General features: G+C 50.0%; 1 protein-coding gene across 2 annotated transcripts in view; it reads left to right on the top strand.

Annotated features, from left to right (window-relative positions):
* The first annotated feature begins 9,554 nt into the window (after positions 1–9,554).
* BICD2 (BICD cargo adaptor 2) overlaps positions 9,555–25,440 on the top strand; it is a 53,911-nt gene continuing 38,025 nt past the window's right edge. The window contains exon 1 of one of the 2 annotated variants that reach the window (XM_065878456.1): positions 9,555–9,847. In XM_065878456.1, coding sequence (XP_065734528.1) covers positions 9,608–9,847 — 240 coding nt within the window. In that variant the 5' untranslated portion in view covers positions 9,555–9,607. The remainder of the gene's footprint in view (positions 9,848–25,440) is intronic. The other variant, XM_065878455.1, reaches the window with a different exon arrangement.

Raw genomic sequence — 25,440 nt, 5'->3', positions numbered from 1 at the left:
CCCCCTGGGGAGGGGATGCTGGGGCAAGATCAGGAGAGTCAGGCCCCTGGGCCTCTGCACTAGGTGGGGGACAGTAGCTAGAAGGCACCTTCCCCCAGCCTTGGCCCTCCTTCCCTGACTCCCCCAGATGCCCCCATCCCCACCCTCCTCAGGAGGTTCAGCTTGGCTCAGATCTGATGCTGCCAGAGGCTGAGACTTTAGGGAGGATGCTGTGCCTGCTTAGCCAGGAGGCCGTGGTCCACCTTTGGAGGGCAAAGGCTGAGCTCCTGTGGCCCTCCTGCCCCCTCCTGTGATGGGTCTGGAGTTCTGGCTCAGCCAGGGCAGGCAGGGCAGGGGCCATGAAGCTGGAGAGCAGATGGTGATAATTGCTGTGGCAGATGGCCGTAGGGGGGGCCGTGGCTTAGCACTTGTAAGAGAAAGTTTTTGCTGTTGAACTGCGATTTCTGTCCAAGTGCTGATTGTCATTTGAATAAAGATGCTAGATAGCACTGTTTGCCATAATACCCTGAAAAAAAGAATCCAAAGAGTATTTTTGTTGCAAGAATTCTCTTGCAGTGCTAGACATTGTTTACCTTCACTCACCATCCATTTCTACATTTATTCTTCTACTCCTTGTGAAGGGTGGGAAGGTTAAATACTACATTTCCCAGAGACTTTTGCCCTTAGGAGTCTGGATTGATTGACTTGGGTTCTGCCAATAAGATGTGATTGCATGAGATATGGAAGGCAGAAGGGAGGAGGGTGCCATTCTCTTGGCAGAGATGGCACTGATGTGTAGGTTCTGGCAGATGTGAACTTTTGCAATGGCCCAATTCCAGGTCCCACTCACTTTCACCCAGTTTCATGGGTGTGGCAGCTGTGATCTTGGCAATGGTTTCATGCAGCTTCTTGATCTCTGGATTACAGCTGCTATGGCAGGACTCTGAGGCCTAGTCATAGCCCCACTGACTTCAAATCTTAAAGTCCTTTCCATGATTTTGCAAACAACTAATTCCCTGTATTAAATCCCTATCTGTTTGAAACATCTAGAGTGACTTCTATCTCCTGAACTACAACTTCATCTATACAATTATGTTTTGGAGACTTTGGGATGATTAAACTCTTCTTTTAGGCAATGGTTACTCTCCCTTGAGGGGTTATTATCCAGGCCTGACTGAGAAAATCACATATCACCCATAGTTCCTGGAATGGGATGTGGCAATCATATGAGACTTGGATTGTCTTCATTGGGCAGGGTTGATATGTATTTTATGTAGGTGTGGGCATTATTTAAAGTGTGTATATGGGAAAGGGGTGGTGAGAAGTGTTGTTTGTTGGTGAAATCTCAAACATTTCAGCCCAGATGCCCAGATCCCAGCTGCATGGAGCCTGGGAGGTGAGGATCGGCTCCTTGTTTGAGCTTCAATACTGGGAGGTTGGCCCATCTTCCATCAAAACTCACATGATGGGGGAATTCTCCCAACACAGGAAAGGGTTCTGATCCTAGAGGCCCAGAAATAACACAGATTTTTCACAGTGGTAATGGGATGAGAGCCTGGAAAGATGGGGAGGCCACATGGGGGAGCTATGTTTAACACAGCCTTGGAAATTCATCTGGAAATGCCATGTTGGCTGGGGATCCAGGAGGACCCAGAGGTGGAGTAAGACATGAAGAACAGTTTAGGTGGCAGTGGGGTGATGATGATGAGTGAGAGTGTAGATTCCCCTCCCCATCTCCCAGAGCTCAGGGGTTCAAACCCATGGCCATATCATTCTCTGTTCCTCAATTTCCTCATCTGAAAAATGGGGATAATAGCTAGGCCATTAAGCTTTTGTAAGGATTAAATAAGATAAAGCAGGCACATGAGAGCAACCAATGGATCCATTTAAAACAAGAAGTAGGTCGAAGCAGGAGGTCAGAATTCATGTCCACTAGCAGGGACAGCCACCTAGAAGTCAAGTGGCACTCAGATGATAGCTATTCAGAGACAGGTAAATGACTTTTTTTTTTGTCTTCTCATGTTTTATGAAGGTAATATCATTACAACATTAAAACACTTGAAATTTTTTATCTTAAAAATTTCAAAATAGACCCAAAAGTCAAGAGCATAATGTAGCACCCACCCAGCTTCAACTACCATCAACAACTTCTGAAATTTCATTATCCTCATCTCCCCTTTTCTCTGGAGTATTTGAAAAAATATGCTAACCATCATGTTCTCCACTTGTACATGCTTGCAGGTGTATTTACATCCAAACAGTCATTTTTCTACATAATCACACTTTAAATTAACAACAATTCCTTTATCAAAAATGTTTAAAGAAAAATAATTCCCCATACTCCCATCACTATTTAAACCACAGTGATTCCACTTCTCTTCCAGTTCTGCAGGAAGTGTGCAAGGCCCAGCTCCAAAGTTCCAAGCACAGGAACTCTCTCTTCTGTTTCTTCCCCCTCTTAAAATTGTATCATGTTCAGTTCCATGTAGCCCCACTATCTTAACCAGGGGAGCTGGGTGAGTTAATATACCTTTAAAAATACCTTACAGACCATTTAGCTCTTATGAATATTGATGCAAAAATCTTCAATGAAATACTAGCCAACCAAATTTGGCTGCATATTAAAAGGATTACACCATGACCAAATGGAATTTATTCCCAGAACGCAAGGATGATTCAACATATGAAAATCAACCAATATATCACATTAACAGAATGAACAGGAAAAAAAAAACACACACATGATCATTTCAATTGATGCAGAAAAGCTTTTGACAAAGTCCAACACCCTTTCATGATAAAAAAACTCAACAAACTAGGATAGAAGGAAACTTCCCCAACATGATAAAGGCTATATACGAAAAAATCCACAGTGAACATCAAACTCAATGATGAAAGACCTAAAGATTTCCCCCTAAGATCAGGAGTAAGACAAGGATGCCTGCTTTTGCTACTTCTTTTCAACATAGTACTGGAAGTTCTGGCCAGAGCAACTAGGCAAGAAAAAGAAATAAAAGGCATCCAAATTGGAAAGGAACAAGTAAAATTATCTTTGTCCATATCTTATACATAGAAAATGCTAAAGATTCCACACCAAATAAACAAACCCCCAAACCTATTAGTGCTAATAAGCAAATTCAGAAAAGTTATAGGATACAAAATCAACACATAAAAATCAGTTGCATACACTAACAATGAACAATCTGAAAACAATATTTAGAAATTAACTTAACCAAAGTGGGTAAAAACTTGCAGACCGAAAATTACAAAACACTTCTAAAAGAAATTAAAGAAGACATAAATATGGAAAGACATTCTGTGTTCATGGACTGGAAGACAATATTGTTAAGATGTCAATGCTACTCAAAGCATCCTATAGGTTCAATGCAATCCCTATCAAAATCCCAATGATTTTTTTGCAGAAATTAAAAAAAAAATCCTAAAACTCATATGGAATCTCAAGGGACCCCAAATAGCCAAAGCATTTTGTAAAAGAACAAAGTTGGAGGATTCACACTTCCCTATTTCAAAACTTACTTCAAAGCTACTGTAACCAAAACAGTGTGGTACTGGCATAAAGATAGACATACAGACCAGTGGAAAAGAAATTCCAGGGACTTCCTTGGTGGCTCAGTGGTTAAGAATCTGCCTGCCAATGCAGGGGACATGGGTTTGATCCCTGGTGTGGGAAGATCCCACATGCTGCAGAGCAACTAAACTACTGAGCCTGCACTCTAGAGCCCATCTGCCACAACTACTGAGCCCACACACCACAACTACAGAAGCCCACACACTCTAGGGCCTGTGTGCTACAACTACTGAAGCTGTGTTCTGCAACTACTGAAGCCCACGCACCTAGAGCTCGTGCACCACAATGAAGAGTAGCCCCCGCTCGCCACAACTACAGAAAGCCCATATGCAGCAATGAGGACCCAATGCAGCCAAAAAAGAAAAGGTCCACATCAAAAAAATAAAATTAAATTAAAATAAGAAGAGTGTAAAAAAAAAAAAAAGCAAAAAGAAAAGCAATTCCAGAAACAACCCCTTGCATATAAGGTTGATTGATTTTTGACATGGGTGCCAAGACCATTTAATGTAGAAAGGACAGTCTTTTCAACAAATGACACTGGAAAAACTGGATATACAGTATATGTCTGAACCCCTAAGGCCTGGCACAGAGTTTATCAAATGAATGACATTTGGGTCAAAGACTCATCCTACATTACACAATATGAATACGTGGGGGATGCCATGCCATTTACTCTGCTGTCAGCTGAGCTAAGTATGCCTAGGCAGGGAGTCACCAACAGGGGATGGCTTTGCTCCTTGGTCTACAACCAGATAGTCACAGGCAGAGAGGAGACAGAATTCCAGGAGGAGGAGGGACTTTTGTGAGCACCCAGAGCTCCTGAGCAAATAGCAAAAAAGGGAACCTAATAGCAAATAGCCTTTGAGCAAATACCTTTGGTAGCAAAAAAGTGGCCACATCTAGGCCAGGTCCCAGCCCGGACACTTGTGTGCATGAGCATCCTGCCCCTTTGCCCTGGATGGGAGGAGTGGGGGACCCGGAGCCTTTGCTTATGAAGGTAGAGCGGGTTTCTGAGAGGATATCACTTACCTTTGCCTCCAGGCTAAGGGTCACCCAGTCATTCTTGGCAGGGGGGTGCACTATGGGCACCCAGCATCCCAGTGTGACAAAGGCCTCCATTCTCCCATGTCATCCATCCTGGTGAAGGGATATGGGGTCCAGGGAGTGGGGATAATAAGGACAGCCTGGTCTCTGCTGAGTCCTGAGCCCCTGCAGGACCCTGGCTGGAGGCCCTGGTGTGTGGGTCAGGAGACTGCTGAGGCCTGGTCAAGGTCCCTGCCTCCTGGAGCTGACATTCCAGGAGGAGACAAAGGTGCAAACGTGAATAAGCACAACATGCAGGATGCCATGGAGGAAGATAAAGCCAGGAAGGAGAACAAGTCATGAGGGCAGAAGAGCCACTTCCCAGAATGTGAAGTGTCTTGGGGGGTGGCTGCTGTAATTAGGCTTTGCCTCTGGGAGGGGGCTATGATCTTAAGTTTTGTGCCCCACCAAATCCACACATTAAATCCTAACCCCCAAGGTGATGGTGTTAGGATGGTGGGGTCTTTGTGGGTGATTCGATCATGAGGGTGGCGCCCCCATGATAAGTGGCCTTATAAAAGAGACCCCAGAGAGCTGCCTCACCCCTCCTGCCATGTGAGGACACAGTGAGAGAAGAGGAAGCCGGTTCTCACTAGACACTGAATCTGCTGACACCATGGTTTTGGACTTCCAGCACCTTAAGAAATAAATATCTTTTGCTTATAAGCCTCCCAACTGTGGTATTGTTACAGCAGCCTGAATGTACTAAAGGAAAGAGTTTTGAGCTGAGGGGGTATGACTTGCCTTGGGCTAAGGATCCTACTGCTGCTGTTAGAGAAAAGATAGGGTGAGGGGGCTGGGGGAAGGCCAGTGAGAAGATGGCTACAATAGTCCAGTTGGGAGGCAATTGGGTTCGAGCCAAAGAGGGGGCAGTCAGGAAGGCAGCAGGCCAAGGCTAGGTCTGGGTCTGTCATTTGCTCACAGATTGACAAATCAGATGGAGGGTGTAAGAAGCCAAAGGTGATAACTAAGGATTTTGCCCTGAGCCTGTTTTCTCATTTGTAAAACATGTAGCATAAGCCCCACATCCCGGGGTATTGGGAGGACTCGATGAAATGATGGAGGTCAAGCACCTGGCAATGTTGGAGGCCCAGTTGGAGCCCAAAAAGCACCAGACCTGCTTCTCTTATCTTTGCCAATCCCCTATTCCAGCAGCCTCACTGGCCACTTCCTGTGCATCTTCTGGGTCTCCACTCAGGTGTCATATCCTCAGGGAATCTCTTCCTGATGACTATTCCCCCAACACTGTCACACATCATGGCTCCTCCAGTGACAGGTCCTCTGTCCCCAGCACCTATGAGCGTCCTTGCCTGTCCCCTTCCACCACCACCCTGTCTCCAAGTTCTAAGCTCCGTGGTCAATGCCTGCCTGCACCAGATTCCCACAGCCTTTTCTCTTCTCCCTCCTCAGGCCAGCCTCATATGAAGGCATGGAGTTGGGTGGAGGTTTGGAGTTTGGCCAGTTTGGGTCAGAAGGGGCCACCAATTCTCAGAGCATCTTCTTCTTATGTTCCTTCTCCCTTCTTTTCCCTAACATCTCTCCTACTTAGGCTGAATGGTGAGCCTAGGCCTGAGGGTTTCCTAGGACTTGGGACTCTCAGTGCTAAGACAAGGACAGACAGGCCGATTGGGCATCTTACTCCTACTGTGATTGAATGCCCTAAAAATTATTTTTTAATTTCACAAGTAAAATTATGACATATTCTCCTCATACAAATAAAACATTAAACCACTAAAAGGAATCAGGGCTCCTTGGAGAAATGGCTGATTCCAGGTCTGGGCCCAGAGTACAAGATGATCCTGGAACAACTTTGTTAGAATGTAAGAAAATTCTTAAAAATCGTGACATGTTGAAAGGATACAAAGCCAGCTGGTGGAGCTCCCACTGGCCAAATCTGCCACATTTGAGCATCTAAGTGAATATGGAGAGTAATGGATTATAACTCATTAAGTAAAATAAGAATCCACAGATCCATACCACTAATGAATGTAGTATCTTCCCTAGAGTACAAAGTTAGTAGGTGGAAAAGGAATGATGGAAATAGAATAGTCTGATATATACACTACCAAATATAAAATAGATACCTAGTGGGAAGCAGCCGCATAGCACAGGGAGACCAGCTTGGTGCTTTGTGTCCACCTAGAAGGCTGGGAAGGAGACGCAAGAGGGACGAGATATGGGGATGTATGTATATGTATAGCTGATTCACTTTGTTATACAGCAGAAACTAACACACCATTGTAAAACAATCATACTCCAATAAAGATGTTTAAAAATAAATAAATAAATATATAGAAAAGAATAGTCTGGTAATAATTCCTTTAGGCAAGAAATATCAATGAAAACTAGTGAGTTCAAAGTTTAAGGAGCTCAGCCTAAGCTATTTTGTGATCTAATCCTGGCTACAATGCTTGCCCTTGAACAGGTCTCAGTAATTAATGATCTTAAGGGAACAAAAGAATGCAGAAACATTACCTGCTATCAGGCAAGAGAAGTAACAATAGCAAAGATAATATATCAGTTGTGAAGACTGCCAGTTATCTTTCAGTGGTAAAGGTTAGCCTGAAGCACTCAACCACCAGATCAACCAGAACCTAAGGGAGGAAGATGTTGACCTTTTCTGACCCTGGTGACTTCAATCAACTAAAGTTTGGATTCTGTCAACTGTCAGCTGAGCCCCTTCATGAGTATGCATGTACCCTCAGCTGACAACCTCCCCAATTTTACTGTTCTGGGAGATGCTGCTTTAGGAAAGATCCCCGGTGTTCTTACTTGCTGCAAGTAATAAATCCTTTCTTCTCCTGATCAAAAAAAAAAAAAAAGTCTGAGGAGCTCATATAACTCAATATCAAAAAAACAACCCGATTAAAAAATGGGCTGAATAGACATTTTTCCAAGGAAGACATACAGATGGCTTACAGGCACATGAAAAGATGCTCAACATTGCTAATTACCAGAGAAATACAAATCAAAACAACAGTGAGATATCACCTCACACCTGTCAGAATGGCTAGCATCAAAAGACCACAAACAACAAATGTTGGTGAGGATGTAGAGAAAAGGGAACCCTTGTACACTGCTGGTGGGAATGTAAATTGGTGCATCCACTGTGGAAAACTGTATGGACGTTCCTCAGAAAAGTAAAAGTAGAAATTACTATATGATCCATTAATTCCACTCCTGGGTATATATCCGAAGAAAATGAAAACACTAAATTTGAAAAGATACAAAGTGCCCCAATGTTCCTAGCAGCATTATTTACAATGGCCAAGATATGGAAACAATCTAAATGTCCATCAACAGATGAATGGATAATGACAATGTGGTGTATACACACACACACACACACACACACACAAAATGGAATACTATTCAGTCATAAAAAAGAATGAAATTTTGCCATCTGCAACAACATGGATGGACATAGAGGATATCATGCTAAATGAAATGAGACAGAGAAAGACAAATACTGTATGTTATCACTTTTATGTGGAAACTAAAAAATAAAACTAGTGAACATAACAAAAAAGAAACACTCACAGATGTAGAGAACAATCTAATGGTTACCAGTGGGGAGAAGGAAGGGGGGAGGGACAGGACAGGGGTAAGGGATTAAGAGGTACAAACCACTACGTATAAAATAAAGCTACAAGGATATATTGTACAGCACAGGGAATACAGCCAATATTTTATAATAACTATAAATGGAGTATAACCTTTAAAAATCGTGAATCACTACATTGTACACCTGAAACTCATGTATTATAAATCAAATATACCTCAATAAAAATTTTAAAAGCTTGAGGAGTGACGGGATATTTGCAAAGTCTGAATTGTCTTCTCACAGGATAGTATCAATGATTACAAAGGAGTATCCAGCAGCATCCCGGCCATGGGTTTGCGAGTCTCCTGACAGGATTCTGTGAGAATTTAGCACCACCTCGTTGATATTCCAGCCAAAGTGCATAACCTAATGTAACCGTGGGGATGCATCGGTGTGTACATCTCTGGCCTGCACGCCTCAGAAAGGTCAAGGTCATAAAGACAAAGAGGGAGAAAGTCTCCCAGATTGAGGGACAGTAAGGACACCTGACTGCCATTTGAGGCGTGACGCAGGACCGGGTCCCGGACCGGAACCAGGCTACGAGGGTAGCGCAGGGAAGCCATGCTGGATTCGAGGCCCCGTCGGTGTCGGCGGTCCTGAATTGGATCATCGTAGGACGCATGGAAATGCCTAATTCTTAGGAAACACGCACGAGGCATTTCGTATTTCGCTGGGGCGAAGGCGTCTCTTCCGCTAGCGGTTTGACCATCTCTCCCACTGGATACGTCCTGGGCTCCGCAGGCCTCGCCCGTCTGAACTGTCGGGTTATAGTCCCCACTGCCACCCAGCCTGCCGTCCCCGCGACGCTCCGAGCTCTCCACATAGGGTGGTTCAGACCGGTGGCCGGCTCCACCCAGCCCCTGCACATCGCAGTCCGCGTCCGGCCGGTGACCTACCGCACCACCTACCCACGCCTCGCAGGCCGGGGGGCGGGCACCGGAAAACACCAGTTTCCGGCTCCGCGACGGCGGATGCCCTAGCCAATCACGGGCGGGGGCGGGCGGGCGTGTGGAACTAAGGGCCTTGTAGTCGGCGCGCTGGTGGGACTACGACCCCCACAATGCTCCGCGCGGCAGCAGCGGAGGCTACAGCATTGGAAGGGGCCTCCCGGCACGGGGCGCGGGCCAATCACGGGCGGGGAAGGACGGGCGCTGGGCGCGACGGGCCTTGTAGTTGCCGCGGGTGGGACTATGGCCCCCACAGTGCCCCGCGCGGCGGCGAGCTCACGGCGGCTGCGTGGCGGCGGCGGCCGGGGCGCCGTCGGGTTGGGCGGCGGCGGCGGCGGCGGCGGCGGCGGTCGGGAACCCGGCCTGAGCCTCGGACCGAGTGGCGTGACTCCGGCCGTGGTCACCATGTCCGCGCCGTCCGAGGAGGAGGAGTACGCGCGGCTAGTGATGGAGGCGCAGCCGGAGTGGCTGCGCGCGGAGGTGAAGCGGCTGTCGCACGAGCTGGCCGAGACCACGCGTGAGAAGATCCAGGCGGCCGAGTACGGGCTGGCAGTGCTCGAGGAGAAGCACCAACTCAAACTGCAGTTCGAGGAGCTCGAGGTGGACTACGAGGCCATCCGCGGCGAGATGGAGCAGCTCAAGGAGGTAAGGAGCAAGGGCCGCCGGCGCCACGCCCTCCGCGCCCCCGGCCAATCCCGACCCCGGACCCGGACTGACCTCAGCACTGACCCCAGAGCCGGCCCTTGACCGTGGCCAAGACTACCCCCGAGCGGACCCCCAACCGGCCTCCGACGCAGGCCAAACTGACCCCTGACCCCGGGCCGGGTCGACTCCCCAGCCGACCCCTCACCCCAGGCAGCCCGGATCAGCACCGGGGCGCCCAGGGTCAGTGTGTTTGGCCGGCCGGGAGGCGGCCCTGCGGTGGGTGGCGGGCCCCAAGTGTGGTGGGCGATGCGCGTTCTAGAAACTCTGGCCTCCGCGGCAAGGGCTGCGGTGGAACCGTGTGGTCAGCTTTTCTGCTACTGATGGCAGGTCTCGGGCACGGTGGGATGGCGTCCTCTGCGGTGTTTGATTTTCTGAGTGCGGGGGATGGGGACGTGGGATGGATGCAGGTGACCGGCTGGGAAAGACTGGGCGTGTGTCTCCATCGTCTCCAGGCACATCACCTCCTTTCTCTGGGCGCAGCTGCCTTCAGAGGTTTCAGCGCCAGGAGACCAGGAAAAGGCGAAGTCGGGGGCTTGTCTTGCATGTGTTCATCACAGCTGGCGGGGGTACCCCACAGCCTCTCCCCATGCTCAGCTCGCAGACCACCCCGCTAGTTACTTCTCTGTAATGCAGTGCTTCTGTCCACTTACCGTCCTGGTTGCCCTCCCAGGCCCTTCCCTGAAGTTGGGGGACAGGTCTGTGGGTGTTTGTCATGGATAAGCCTTGTGTCTCCTGTGTGATTTTTACTCCGGGGTGAGCAGGTCGGACCCCCAGGCTGCCAAAGAGCCTTGCAGCGAGAGAGCTGCGCAGTCCTGCCGTGAAGTGATTCTCTTGGGTGATTTAAGCACCATTTTCTCTCAGTCCTCCTTGCCTCCCCAGCCTTGTTGTGGGGGTGGGGAGGGAGAAGTTGCTTACTGGGTGGAACACCCAGGTTTGGATCCAGGTCTTGCCTTTTGCTGGTGATGTGGCTATGAGCAGGGACCTTAGCTTCTTCCTCTGCAACATCCCACCCAGAAAGCGTTCCTCTGAGGCATATTTAAAGAGCCTGGACAAGGTGTTAGGTATCTAGCCTGTCAGTGCCTGAGATAGTCTGCCCCTTCCCTACTTGATTTTTATCCTGTCCAGGTAGGCTCCTGGCCCTTGGTCTCAGGATCCACCATGCTCGCTGCTTCCCGGACTGCCCACCTCCCAGCACCCCACTCCCAGTGGCCTCAGGAAGGTGCCTGGGCTATTTTAAGCCTCCGTGTCTCACTGGGGAGACCAGTTGGGTCCCCTTCTGATAGTGCAGGGAATTAATTCATGAAGGTACTTAAATCTATGCTTGGTGGAGCAGGTGCCCTGTAGAAGACTGATAGGGGCCCCAGGGAGGGTGATGGTGGAGATCATTCGACCCGAGGTCTTGTATCTGTCAGCAGGTATTGGTGCCTACTCCAAGCCAGGCTTATCTGGTACTAGATCTACAAGAGGGATGACATGTGACCCCTCTGGCAAGGGCCTCATCTTAGTGTGTGGGGTAGGGGAATGTGCCCAAGATGGAGGGATGCTGAGGGGGCCTTGAGAATATGGAGTGGGAGACCTTAGGCACACCCTCTGCAGCTCAGAGGTGAGCCTGGTCTTCCCTTAGCCTCTCCCCTCAGAGTTCATAGTGAGCTCGCACTGGCAGCATGTGCAATCCCCTTCTGTGTTCACAAGCTCGAATTCATGTCCGCTGTAAGAGCAGACCAGAAGGGAAAGTTGCACAGGAATTAATCATTCCCTGCTTAGGGACCTTTCAGTTGTCAACTCTTTACTGTCACAGACATTTGGCCAGTGTAAGAATCTTGACTCAGTTTTGTGGCGTGTGTCTGGAGGATGGGTCCCCAGGGGAATTGGGAAGATGGTATATCGGTCTCCACAGGTGTTCTTCAGGCGGCTGCTTGCTTAGTTTGATGTTACCGTCTGGCTCTCGCACACACTGGCCACATGGCCTTGGACACATTGTCCCACTGTCCTGAACTTCAGTTTCCCTCATTGTAGGTGGGATGAGAACAGTTGAGCTGGAAGTCTCAGCAGAACTAGAGGAAGGTGCATCAGAGTCTCAGTAGATGTTGCCAGAAAGCTCACACCAGTTTACTCAAAGCCATGTCAACACAGGCTCTTGTCAGCCTCTCTTAATTCTTGTTATTATTATACTTGGAAATATTTACTCTTATTTTAAAAATCAAGATTTAAGGAGACCATATCTGTTGGGTCTTTTTAAAATTTTATTTGTTTTCTCCTGTAGAGAGATGAGCCATCTTCATTCTTTTAAAACTTTATTTCTTTAACTAAAGTGGGTTCAATTACTAACAAATTATGCTACAAACAGAGGGGCCTGTATTCCTGTTGAGCATTTGTAGATAATACTGTCTTAGAGGGAGAGAAGCTGGCTGGTCTGTCCCAGGTGACTGGGTTGTGACCAGACCTGAGGGAGGGTCCTCTGTGGGGCCAGTGGCAGTGGTGCTGGACCTGCAGCCTTTCTCACATGGTGAGTGTATGTGTGTCTGTGTCCTACTGACACCATGGTGTGCGGGAGGAAGGGTACCCACTGGCCCATTTTGCCTAACCATTTTGCTAGTGATTGAGCTTGGCTTAATAAGGGCCCTGTATGTCACAAGTTCTGCTGTGCCCCCTTCCCCACCATGGTGACAGATTTTGGTCAGCCATGTGATGTTTCCTGTCCTCAGTAGCCATGGAACATCTCACTCTGTGTCCTTAGCTGCAGTTTGAAAAGGACAGGTGTGCTGCCCTTTTCAAGACAGTTCCTGCCTGCATGGCTCAGGCAGGTACCATGAGTGAGTGGTCCTTGTAGGTTGGGAATGTGAGGGCTGGAGGGCATGCCGCAGGCAAGTGGTGGGGGTCCTGGTGCAGTCTAAGCCCCACCCTCGCTTGGCTCCCAGAGAGAGCAGGAAGACAAAGTCTGGATGCCCTTGCTGACTTACGTGCTACCTCGGGATCTTGTCTGTGCAGTATACTTATATCCCAGGGAAGCCGAGGGTGGAATTTGGTGAGCTGAAGCCTGTCACAGGCTGGGACTGGTGCCTGGCACACAATAAGTGCTTACGCAATAAGTGTGTGTTGGCTGGTGTCATCAGCTCCTTCCTTCCCTCCACCTCACCCAGGCCTGGATCTCCTCCCAGCTGTCCCTGTAGTCACCTTGTCTCTGCTCCTTGTTCTCGCAAGGTCTGGAGTGGCCCCGCTTCGTGTCCCAGAGGGCGGCCTGAGCCTGCTGCCTGGGGCCTCTGGCCTGGCTCAGCCTACACTGCTCTCTGCATCCTGGGTGCCTTCACTGCCCTCACCATCCCTGCCTGTTCCCAATCTTGGATCTTGGAAGCTCTGCCTGCCCTTCAAGCCCTGGACACTTTTCAGAGCCTCCTCTGGACTTGCCTGAGCCCAGCTCCCAATACCTGGATATCCCTCCCATCCTGCAGGCTCTGGCTGCATGAACAACTGTGGCAGAGCTGGTGGGAGCAGCTGTTCTGTCCTCTTCGCTTCCTCCTTCCCATCCCTCTTGTAATTTCCTCTCTCAGAGGATGGGGAAACCAAGGTAGGGATGGGTGTGAGTGATTGAGGAAGGTCCAATAGCTCAGACCAAGTTGGAAGTTTTCTTTGGGCACCAGGTTCCTGTCCAAGTCTGTGTAGAAGTTCCGGCCATGAGCTGGCTTCACAGAGGAGGGTGGTGTGAGGGCTGCCGCTCAGGCCTCACCCCCGTTGGTGAGCTGTTCCTGCCATAGCCTCCGCATGCCCCACCGACTCCTGCAGTCCTCATGCCATCCCTTGGGGTCACCACCCTGTTATGTCTGTTGTACTGCTGGGGAAACCGAGGCATAGAGAAGCTGAGTTTCACTCAAGGCTCTGAGCCTAGGAAGCCTGTCCCCAAGAGAGCAGGCACCTGTGGAGGAGGGAAGGGCAATTGGAGGCCTCTGTGCAAGGCGCATCCTTCTCAAGTGTTTGTTTTGAGACAGGAAAAGTCCTGATTTGGACTAAACCCTGTGAGGATTCTGCTCATCTGATACCACCCTAGAACTTGGAGCAGAGAGCCATTGGGGGTTGGGAGACTCTAGGAGACCTGTGGGCCTTTCAGGGCAAGCTGTGTGGTGGTCTGCTGTCAGCATGAAGAAGGCTGACTTGTGGTGGAAGTTGGGATCCAGGGAGTCCTGGAGGTGCTGAGACAGCCCTGCTCCCAGGGGTCTAACAGCTGGGAGAGGCAGCTACCAGCATCCAAAGGCAATGACCACATGCCCCACTGTGGCTGCATTGCTAGGCATTCCCCACTTTCCTGCCTGCAGAGCTTGTGTCTGGCAGGGCGTTGTGAAGCAATCTTGAGGGCTCTTCCATTTTTAAAAATTCCCAAGACTCCCGTGTCACCTGGCATTCTGTCTTCCTGCAGGGCCTGGGGGGTTAAGCAGCTGTGTACCTCAATGTTCTCAGGGTGTGGCTTTGGATGGGTGGTTGGACACACTATGAAGGAGCTGCTTTTCCATAACTGGTGCAGGAGGGAGGCCAGGCCTAAGAGTGGCACTGCCTGGGCAGGTGAGGAGGTACTGCATGTGCTGTCCAGGGCTGTGGTTTCCACACTTTGGCTCCAAGGGAGCAACTGGACCCTTCCTGGGCCCTCAGGAGCTATGTGGCCCTGGAGGAATGGCTCTTCCCTCAGGATCAGGCTGGTGTACCTGGGGCACTTGGGCAGGTAGTGGCCGAGGCTCCTTAAGTTTGAGCAGCTGCCTCAGAGAGAGCCATGGCCAGGTAGACACAGACTCCTGCTGGGCCTTCCCACCTCAGGGACCCCAACCCCTTACTGTGAGGGAGGAGAGATCAGTTTACCCTTGTCAGTTTGGGGCAGCCACCCCTCAGTCAGACCTGCTTCTCCACATCCGTGCACTGGATAAAGGGCCACTACACACACTGAAGGTAAAGAAAGATTTGGTTTCTTCTTAGACAGCCAAGTGAAGGTGGCTAGCAGGCAGGGGCTGGCCAGGACCCTGCAGGCTCTGATGGATGAGACTCTCCTGGGCCCCAGGCCCCATACTGTCCAGTGTTTGAAGTATGGCCCCTCAAGCTGTCCCCCAGAGCCGGAGAGGGCCCCGTGTGACTGCCCAGCCGCGGTCCTGGGCATCAAACCTTTCTGTCCCAACCCTGCTGTGCCATGGGAGGTGGACTGACAGATGGGGCTGCAGGGGCAGGGTGTGTCTCGGGGACATGTGGTGGAACAGGCAGTCCAGGCTCAGGCAGGTGATGACATCAAGGAGTATCGGGGCCTGGCTTCTTCTTTAGAGCTTAATATGCTTAAAAAAATTGTTCATTCACTTTAAGAACATCAAAATGTAGAAATGAGCATGTCTCTGTAGGAATTATGGAGTATGTATGGGGAACTACCGGGTTTTTCTACTTGCCAGCTTTTTTCTTCCTGTGTATATATGTGAGATACATATGATCTATAAAAACTAGAAAGTGCTTTGAGCATCTATAACAGTTGTTTTTTGAAAGACACAGAGTTTGGTGTTATTCTTTGAGTTGCAGAAAAGTAGGTTTCATTCAAGTGGTCGAAGACATGGAGGTTTCCATGGGTTTGGAAGGTTCTGTGCACTTCCAGTCTATTGTTGTATCATGTGAAATAATTGTCGTAGTTTGAGTTTTATGGGTTTGCATTTTTAAGGCAGTTTTTCTGCACTGTTACCCTCCTAAAGGTCTTCCATCTTTAGGGGAAGTTTTAAGCATAACCAGAGCAGAGAGATTGGCCTGCGTGTTTACGCGCCCACTTTGGCAGCTCCAGCTTTGGCAGCCTCCGTTCTGTGCCTCACTTCTACTGTAAGTACATTGGTGTGTTGTGTTGAGAAATTAATCTGTGATTCTGTTTTTTTATAAAAACAGAATCTCAGATTAATTTTCATACCTCACAAGATTAACAGTGACTCTTTAATGTCATCTTCTATCTGGTCAGCATCCGGATTTCCCTGTTTGGCTCATAGTCGCTTTACAGTTGTTCTGTTTGCATTGGGAGCCAGGCAGGGTCCACTTGGTGCACCTGGCTGAGGTCGCCACTGCTTACAGGGCCTCATGTGACCATCCTGAGGCTGCCCATCCTGCTTCCCCACTGGCAACCTGGAGTAGCTGTCCCCGCCCCCATGCAGGCCAGGCACCTCACTCTTGTCTTTCCTTTTTCTTTTTCTTTTTTTTTTTTTGTGGTACGCGGGCCTCTCACTGTTGTGGCCTCTCCCGTTGCGGAGCACAGGCTCCGGACGCGCAGGCTCAGCGGCCATGGCTCACAGGCCCAGCCGTTCCGCGGCATGTGGGATCTTCCCGGACCAGGGCACGAACTCGCGTCCCCTGCATCGGCAGGCGGACTCCCAACCACTGCCCCACCAGGGAAGCCCCTCCTTTTTCTTTTTTAGGAAATTGGCCATAGTGCTACCTTCAGCTGATACATGGCCTTCCCCTTGCACTGCTGGGTCATTGTTGCCCATCCAGTTCATTCATTAGACCAGCTTTTATTATGCCGCTGAGGCTCGTGGTCACCTGTCAAGTGTATTCTGACTGTGGTGCTGAGAGGTGTCCAGCTCTCTCTGAACCGGGAGGGAGGAGCTCTCTTTGTCCCAGTTCCATAGGTGAGGATGCTGGGGCTCAGAGTGAGGGCTAACATCCCACACCATGTGCTAGCAAGGCTTGACATGATCTTGAGTGGTCCTCTTCCTGGGCCTTGGGTTCCTTGTTTTAGGCCAGCACATCCCTGAAGCCCTGGCAGTGGACCAGATTCTCCCTCAGTGATGGTGTCAGGGCAGGCCTGGGACCTCACCCTTCTAGCTCCTGGGGTCCCCTGGGCATTCTCCTCCCACCTTCCCCCTCACATCCTGCCCCAAATTCTCTGCAGGGGTCTAGACTTGTCCACCAACCTGAGAGATTCCCTGGGTGTTGTAGAACTGTGACCCAGGATGATCAGAGGGGACGTAGGCCCCTGGAGTTGCTGCGCCCAACAGGCATGAACCCGAGGCTGTACCTAATGTTGCCCCATTGCCGGTTTGGAGAGGCTGGGATTGCAGTGAGTGCAGCAGCAGCTCACAAGCAGGTCTGCATTCTCATCAGCACTTAGTGTTGTTGGTTTTGTCATCATGGCCAGCATGGTGAGGGAGAAAGGGTGTCTCAGAGGGTTTGATTTATTTCTTATGGGAGCAGTCAGTTCTGCCATAACACTGATTTTTTTTTTTTTGCGATACGCGGGCCTCTCACTGTTGTGGCCTCTCCCGTTGCGGAGCACAGGCTCCGGACGCGCAGGCTCAGCGGCCATGGCTCACGGGCCCAGCCGCTCCGCGGCATGTGGGATCCTCCCGGACCGGGGCACGAACCCGTGTCCCCTGCATCAGCAGGCAGACTCTCAACCACTGCACCATCAGAGAAGCCCCATAACACTGATTTTGAAAATGCAAATTTTTTCCAGAGTGATTGGTATTTGAGGGAACAATATGAGCATAATAAGAGTTATGTGTGATTTTGTCCTCAGAAAACACCAGGTGAACACAGAACCTGCACCCAGTGACCCACCCACCTGCATCTGGTGTGACTTTCCATCTCATTTCAGAGGGCCAGCTTTCCCCCTCTGGAGACATCCTATCCACGGGCAAACCTCAGGGTTTTGTCAAGATAAAGTGCCATGTGTTGCAGCATTTATGTGTTTTTAAACTACCTGACACTTCTAAAACTCTGCTGCCTTTTTTCATTAATTAAAAAAAATAAACTGCTTTAGGGCTTCCCTAGTGGCACAGTGGTTGAGAGTCCGCCTGCCGATGCAGGGGACACGGGTTCGTGCCCTGGTCCAGGAAGATCCCACATGCTGCGGAGCGCCTGGGTCCGTGAGCCATGGCCGCTGAGCCTGCACGTCCGGGGCCTGTGCTCCGCAACAGGAGAGGCCATGGCAGGGAGAGGCCCGTGTACCGCAAAAAAAAAATAAAAAATAAAAAATAAACTGCTTTAGATCCACTGGCTGAGGTGTTTGTCAGTCTCCACTTCAAGGTGCTCTTTCATCCTTTCCAAACTGCACAGCCGCCACCCTAAGGAGAAGGCGGGGGCAGGAGAGGGTCATGTTCACTGCCTTGAGCGGAAGCGTGTACATACATTGTTCAGAATTTTTCCCCATGGGAGACATGTCTCTTCCCAATTTATTTGTTTATTCATCCATTCATTTATATTGGTATGGACTCACGGATATTTATTGTATATTTGGGCTTTATTTTGTTGCTCAGCTTGTTACAGCTTTGGCCCCTGGCAGCTCTTTCATTTGGCTCCTGTGCCCCTTCAACATACCTATCATTGTGATTGTTTCCTTCCTTCCTTCCTTCCTTCCTTCCTTCCTTCCTTCCTTCCTTCCCTCCCTCCCTCCCTCCCTCCCTCCCTCCCTCCCTTCCTGAGAGCCTCTTTACTTTCTGGTGCTACAGGGTTCTCCAGAGGCATCCTGTATGTTCCCTGCCCCAGCACAAGAGTAAGCATTCTCCAAGGAGTCCTGGTTCCTTTTATTGGAGAATGGTATTAGAAGCCAAGATCTGGGTGCTGGGTGTTTGTTGCTGCTGGAGTGTCCCTGCTTCTAGGCCCTCTCAGCCAACAGAGGCAGGAGATAGATCTGGCCCACATATACACACACATCTATAAACATTTCTAAATGTAGTCACATGTATTTATATTAAGCTGAACATGAGTTCCTACTGATGTCTCCAGCTCTGATCTATCACCACGTAGATCATTCCCACCACCTCCCCTTGCTTATCTGTATGTAACCTCCCTCCACCAGAGAGACACCTGGCTTCCCCATCCCCCACACAGCTACATAATTGTTCCATTCCAGCACACATCACAGTAGTGTCAGAACTGTTGACCTATACCCCTTTGTGAAATAATTTAACAACTAGAGTTTAGTGCTCATGTGCTGTTCTTTTTGACTTCAGTCTTATATACTCCACTGATTTCCAAATACATTACTTAAGCAAGCACCTTATTTGCTATCCCCTTCAGTGAGGTGGTTTCGTCTATCTGTAATGCAGTTAGATTGTTTTACCACATTCTGTGTTCCAGCCGAGGATCCCCATACGTCCTAAATGATTTTTTTAAAAAAATTTATACATTAAGGTTCACTCTTTGTGTGGCAAAGTTATCTGGGTTTTGACAAACAAGTAGTGTCATTTATCTACCATTACAGTATCATACAGAATTGTTTCACTCTGTTAAAAAAATCCCCTGTGCTTTATTCAGCACCACTCCACCCCAAAAAAAGAACCCCTGGCAACCGCTGATCTTTTACTTTCTCCATAGTTTTGCCTTTTCCAGAATGTCATATAACTGGAATCATATAGTATGTAGCCTTTTCAGATTGGCTTCTTTCACTTAGCAATATGTGTTTGTTTGTTTTTTTTTTTTGCAGTACGAGGGCCTCTCACTGCTGTGGCCTCTCCCATTGCGGAGCACAGGCTCCGGACACGCAGGCTCAGCAGCCCTGGCTCACGGGCCCAGCCGCTCTGCGGCATGTGGGATCCTCCCGGACCAGGGCACGAACCCGTGTCCCCTGCATCGGCAGGTGGACTCTCAACCACTGCACCACCAGGGAAGCCCCAGCAATATGTGTTTAAGATTGATCCATGTCTTTTCATTGCTTATTAGCTCTTTTTTTTTTTTTTTAAATCACAGAATGATATTTCATTGTTTAGATGTACCACAGTTTGTTTATCCATTCAAAGTGGGCATCTTGGTTACTTCCAGCAGGGAGCAATTATTAATAAAGCTGCTATAAAACATCCATGTGCATGTTTTGCGTGGACATAAGTTTTCAGCTCCTTTAGGTGAACGCCAAGGAGTGTGCGACTTGCTGGATCATGGGGTAAGAGTATGTTTAGTTTTGTAAGAAACCGCCAAACTGTCTTGCAAAGTGGCTGCACCATTCTGTATTCCTACCAGAAATGAATGAGAGTTCCTGTTGCTCCACCTCCTCACCTGCATTTGGCAGTTACTGGAGTAGGTGTATAGGGGCATCTCATTGTTCTCATTTGCATTTCTCTGCTGACATATAATGTGGAATATGTTTTCATGTTTGTTTGCTGTCTGTGTATCGTCTTTTGTGAGGTGTCTGTTCTCATCTCTTACTCATTTTAAAATTGAATTGTTTGTCTCCTTATCGTAGAGTTTTAAGAGTCTTTTACCTATTTTAGATACAAGTCCTACTTTGCAAATAAATAACCCAGTCTGTGGTTTGTCTTTTCATTCCCATAATAGTGCCTTTCACAGAGCAGTTTTTAATTTTTAAAAATTTATTTATTTTTATTTTTGGCTGTGTTGGGTCTTCGTTACTGCGAGTGGGCTTCTCATCGCGGTGGCTTCTCTTGTTGCGGAGCACGGCCTGTAGGCATGCGGGCTTCAGTAGTTGTGGCTCACAGGCTCTAGAGCTCAGGCTCAGTAGCTGTAGCTCATGGGCTTAGTTGCTCCGTGGCATGTGGGATCTTCCCGGACCAGGACTCGAACCCGTGTCCCCTGCATTGGCAGGCGGATTCCCAACCACTGCGCCACTAGGGAAGCCCGAGAAGTTTTTAATTTTAATGCCATTTTGTTTTCATGTTAAGATTGTCCTCACCAAACCCAAGGTCATATAGATTTTTTGCCTATGTTTTTATTTAGAGGTTTTATTAGTTTTGCATTTTATATTTAGATCTGTGGTTCATTTCAGGTTGATTTTTGTGAGAGGTATAAGGTCTTTGTCTAGATTCATTTTTCGCACATGGCTGTACAGTTGTTCCAGCGTCATTTGTTGAAGAGACTGCACTTTCTTTATGAAGTTGCTTTGCTCCTTTGTCAATTATCAGTTGGCTGTATGTGTGTGGGTCTACTCCTGGGAGTTCTGTTCTGTTCCATTCATCTGTGCAATTATCCTTTTTCCAACACCCCACCCTCTTGAATGTTGCTGATTTTATTAGGTTTCTGTCTTTTTATGTGTTAATGGTGAATCTTTCCCTTAAGCCCTGTGGTTTTTGTTATGTGACTCGGCACCCCTGACTGGGATCTGCTGGCCTAGGTCTTCAGCCCTGGGTTGGCAAGGTTGGTCCTGGTCATCATCAGTTGGTGGTCCTTTTTTTTTCAATCTTGAGAAAAAGTAATAGAATGCAAATTGTTAAAAACAAAAATCACTAGTACAGTTGGTTAGATTTTTGATAGAAGAGGAGTATGGTGCTTCTCTGTGTCTTTGTGTCTGTTTTTAAGGTGGTCCATGGGACCTTCTGTTTGAGCAGCTCAGTCAGGGTTGACTCTACTCCTGGGAAACCACCGAGAAAGCTGCTTAACTTACTAGCCTTATGCACTTGACCCAGGCAGCAGTTAGGGGAGGGGTGTGGACTCAGCCACTGCTCAGACCTGGAATTGGGTCCCAGTTGGGCGTTTACTAGCTGCTTGCCCCACAGGCAGAAGCTGGTGGCTAGGTCCCTCCAAAACTGTGACAGATGCATCCCCATCTTGGTTTCAGGTACCTTCACTATTATTTCAGGTGCTCACCACCCTATGTGAGCCCCTTTCCAGCCTGCCAGGCCTCTAGGTCTGGCCCTCTTCTCTGGTGCTAGGGTCAGACTCCACCCCAGAGATGCCCGCCCAGCCTTTCCCTATGCCAGCTCTGACTCTTCACTACCTTTGGAACAGGTCTGTAGGGACCCACAATGGATTTATGGTTGGTGTGGGTGGTGTTTACGTGCCAGGCCGCCAAGTCTGCATCTCTCGCAGACTCTCACTACCAAGCACACCTCTTTTTCCTCATGCTCTCTCAGCATCAGTGTCTCACCTCCACTGTGGGATGCCCCTTTGTGCCTGTACTGGTTGAAGTCTGGAACACATCTCTGTTTTCAGGACCCACAGGAGCCTGTGAGGCTTTGGGGAGAGGTAGCGTGCCTGGGCCAAAGGCGCAGGGCGGAGGGTCAGGTCCTGATGTGGCACTTTCTTTGGCTGCGATTTGCACAGTGGCTGCTGCAACTTAAAGCGGTGTTGGTGCTGTTGTGATTGGGCTGAGAAATGGCCCCGGGCAGTCTACTGGAGGGTATCCAGGATGAGTCAGGAGTGTTAGGCTTTCATGCCCAAGCTATGATGAAGTGAACCATGTGTGCGTGTGTGTGCATGTGTTCACATGTGTGTGTGTCACAGACAGCACAGGAAGGATCCCTGCAGGCCTAACTCTTCTGGGTGACCTCGATGTGTGCAGGTTGGAGTGGCGAGGCTGGGAGACCAGGTACCTGGCTTCAGTACAGGGTCTCAGCCGCCCACCCTAGCCTCAGATTCTCACCTCTTCATGAGCAGTGCAGCATCCTTGGTTCCTCGGGGTGTGGGAGTCCTTCATGACAGGGACTTACCCTGTCAGGGTGACTGTGACAGAATGCCAGACATGAGGGACACTTGGTTCCTGACACCCTTTATCTCATCATGGCTACAGCTGCTGACAGGCCCGTCTGCCTTCCAGAGCCTCTTAGGGCAGATGTGAGAATTGAATCATCATTGCGGCCCATGCCTGTACATAGTTCCATTGGCTCCACTCTTGTCTCTAAAGCTGCAGACCTCTGGGTTCTTGAAGGAACATGGCCTGAGTTACAGAGTCTCTGGCTACTTGCTGACTGTGAGGCTTGCTGGATGTCCCTTCCTAAATGGGGCTAATAACGTGAGGATATGTGTTGAGATTAGAGATGAGGTGAGAAACCGCAATCCACTCTCCTGGTGTTTCCAGCCGGGTATAGTCCCGGCTGTTCTGCCTACCAAATGTCTTCTGAGGCTTGGGATAGATGGGAGCTGGACAGCTCCCTCGACTGCAGGCCATTGAATAGAGGTTTGTGTCGGGTAGCCAGCTGCCTCGGAAGACAAGGGCTTGTCCCCAGGCCCCAGGATTGACAGAGGAGCCAGGGTCTGTGGGGAGTGCCACTGGCTACAGGGCTCAGCTGGCCAGAAGCCTGTCTGCTGACACTGGGGCAATTAGAGTGTAATCTTCTCTAAATGGCACCGATTCTGGCTAAATCCCTCCTGCTCAGGAGTGGATTTCCAGTTTTCTAAAAGCAGCTTAGTGTTTGGACACTGCCCAGGGCAGCTGGGGTTTGTGGTTGGTGATGGGATGGATGTGGACCTGTGGGACAGGCGTGGGGGTTGGGGGTGATCCCTGGGTGAGTACCACCCCTTGGGGCCAGTTTTTCTGATCCCTACAGCCAGTGTGCAGGTGCTCTGATGGGAAACTAAGACAAGAAGCCACACAGTGGGAAGGGCAGGCCAGTGGAGAACAGCTGTCACACACGTGCCCCTCCTGGGCCTTTGGAGGGAGTCTGGGACAGGGTTGGGCCCTTGGCATGCTGATCTGATGGATGAGGCTTATTTGCTTGGGCAGGGTGTATGCAGGTGTGCTTGTAGCCTCTGTTCTGCTCCAGTTCCCAGGTGGAACCCTCATCCCCAGGAGGCCCCCATCCTCTCCTGCAGGGGAGATCTGTGCAGCCTTCCCTAGCTCCTCCCTGCCCTCCTGCCAGGTGAGGCTGCTGGGGGCTCCTTGGAGCCCAGCTCCACCTTCATCCCACCCCGCCCTTCCCAGCTCTGGGAACTACTTTGCTGCAAAGAAGAAAAGTTGTTTTTGGAGTGAGAAGCCCTGTGGTGCCATTCAGGGGAATCACCTGACCTCGCTGAACCTTGGTTTGCTCACCTGTGAAATGGGAGTGATAAGTTTCTACTTTGCGTGGCTGTTGTGAAGATCAAATAAGATTCAAACCCACCTTGGTCACCTTTGGGGGGTAGCCAGGCCTTCCCAGGCTGCCTCCAAAAATGTCTAGAGGCCTGGGGCCATGCCTGCCACCACCTGTCTGTTCAGGAAACCTGTGAGACAGGGAAGAGGGAATGGGTCTGGGGTAGGTCCTTCTTGGAATGGAAGGTGGGAGCAGATGAGAAGAGCTGGCTGAGGGTGGTGAGCTGAGTTCTCCCATGGAGTGCATGGGGTGTCCTTTTGTGTGGGTTTGCAGGTCTCTGAGGGCCTGTGTAGGGAATGGGTCTGTTTCTGGTTTCTCAGCTGGCTTGGGTTCCCTGGGAAGCTCATGCAGAGCCAGTGTGGTGTATTGAATTTCCTGCACGCCAGGATCACCAGGGAGCTTTCAGAAATTCCAAAACATTGGCCACGCCCAGAAGGATCAAACAGTTTCAGGGTGGGACTTGAGCATCAGGAGATTTCATGTTTCTGGAAGGATCCCAGTGGGAAGATGCATCTGGGAAACCTATCATGTTACTTGCAGCTTATGCTAGGGATCTGAACCCTCCCTGGCCACATGGGTGGGCTGTCATTCTGTACTTCTGCACAGCTACAGGATTTATCCGCATCTCTCCACCTTGGTGCACAGTGGGGGCCCAGGAATGCCCTTGGCTGTGTCCACGTGCTGTCGGGAGGGCCTGCCTCTTTGTCTGCTTCCCACGGCCAGGTCATGGGCCACTGGCTACCCGGGGCTGGCCCTGGAAAGGACCCCTCTCTGGAGGTGTGCATGAGCCACAGGCAGACCCAGGTAGAGGGGTGAGCCTAGGAGCTATTCCTGCTGCCAAGTCATGGGGGTGTGTCTCCTGCTGGCTGGGGAGGAGCAGTAAAGAGGAGATGCCTGCAGGGCCCGCTTCCCAGCTCCCGCAAGCACCAAGCCTCACCCAGCACCCCTACCACCTGTCTATTCACTGGACCTTCTGTCCCTGTCCACTCACTTCTGATGTGGGCCTGTCACCCCCTTGCGGTGTCCCCACATCCTCCCTATTCTCCTGTCAGTCTGCATATATTTACTGAGTGCCATACTCTCGCTGGGAGTGGGCTTGCCCACTCCAGGCCTATACCCAACTTAGGAGGCACAGACTCCTTAGGCACAGGCCAGGCATGGGGTGCCGTAAGGTGCACCACTGCTTGCATTCCCACAGGCCCACCTTCCTTGTGTGAGAAGCCACCTCACCCCCACTGCCCTGGCCTGCACTATGTGTCCAAGGGGTTTGAACCCTGCCTCCCCCCAGCCCAGCTCTGCATCTGTGAACTCAAATGGTAGAGCACCAGCCCTAGGATGGCTTTCTGTAGGGAAGGTGGAAGGTCCCAGAGTAGCCCCTGACACTCTTTTTTGTCTGTCCCCTGCTGTCCCTGGGGCTGACTGCCCTGAGTGCCCCCCCAACCCAGGCCCCCTTGACCCCTGGTGACACCCTAGGTCTGAGATATGGCCTGATAGGGACCCAGTGGAGATGTCACAGGGCTCTGTTAAGCCCTCCAGAAGGTTCTGTCCTTGTGTGTGAGCTTGGCATGTCATCCTCCCTCCCCACCTTGGTTTCTCTTCCTGGAAGCTGCTCCTGGCCAGTTTGGTCTCACCCACCTGTCGGAATTTGGGTGATTCACTGCGAGGCGAAGCTGAGCCCCTCTTCCAGTGGCAGACTGCATTGTTCAGGTACACCTCTGACAGATGCTTCTGGAGTGACAACTCTGGCTTCTGCCCAGAGGATTCTATCTGTAATCAGCTCTCATTTTAAAATTGGGGCAT

This window comes from Phocoena phocoena, chromosome 6, assembly GCF_963924675.1.
Source record: "Phocoena phocoena chromosome 6, mPhoPho1.1, whole genome shotgun sequence".
Classification (NCBI taxonomy): domain Eukaryota; kingdom Metazoa; phylum Chordata; class Mammalia; order Artiodactyla; family Phocoenidae; genus Phocoena; species Phocoena phocoena.
Note: the sequence above shows the minus strand (reverse complement) of the source record. Positions and strands in the feature narration are given on the sequence as shown.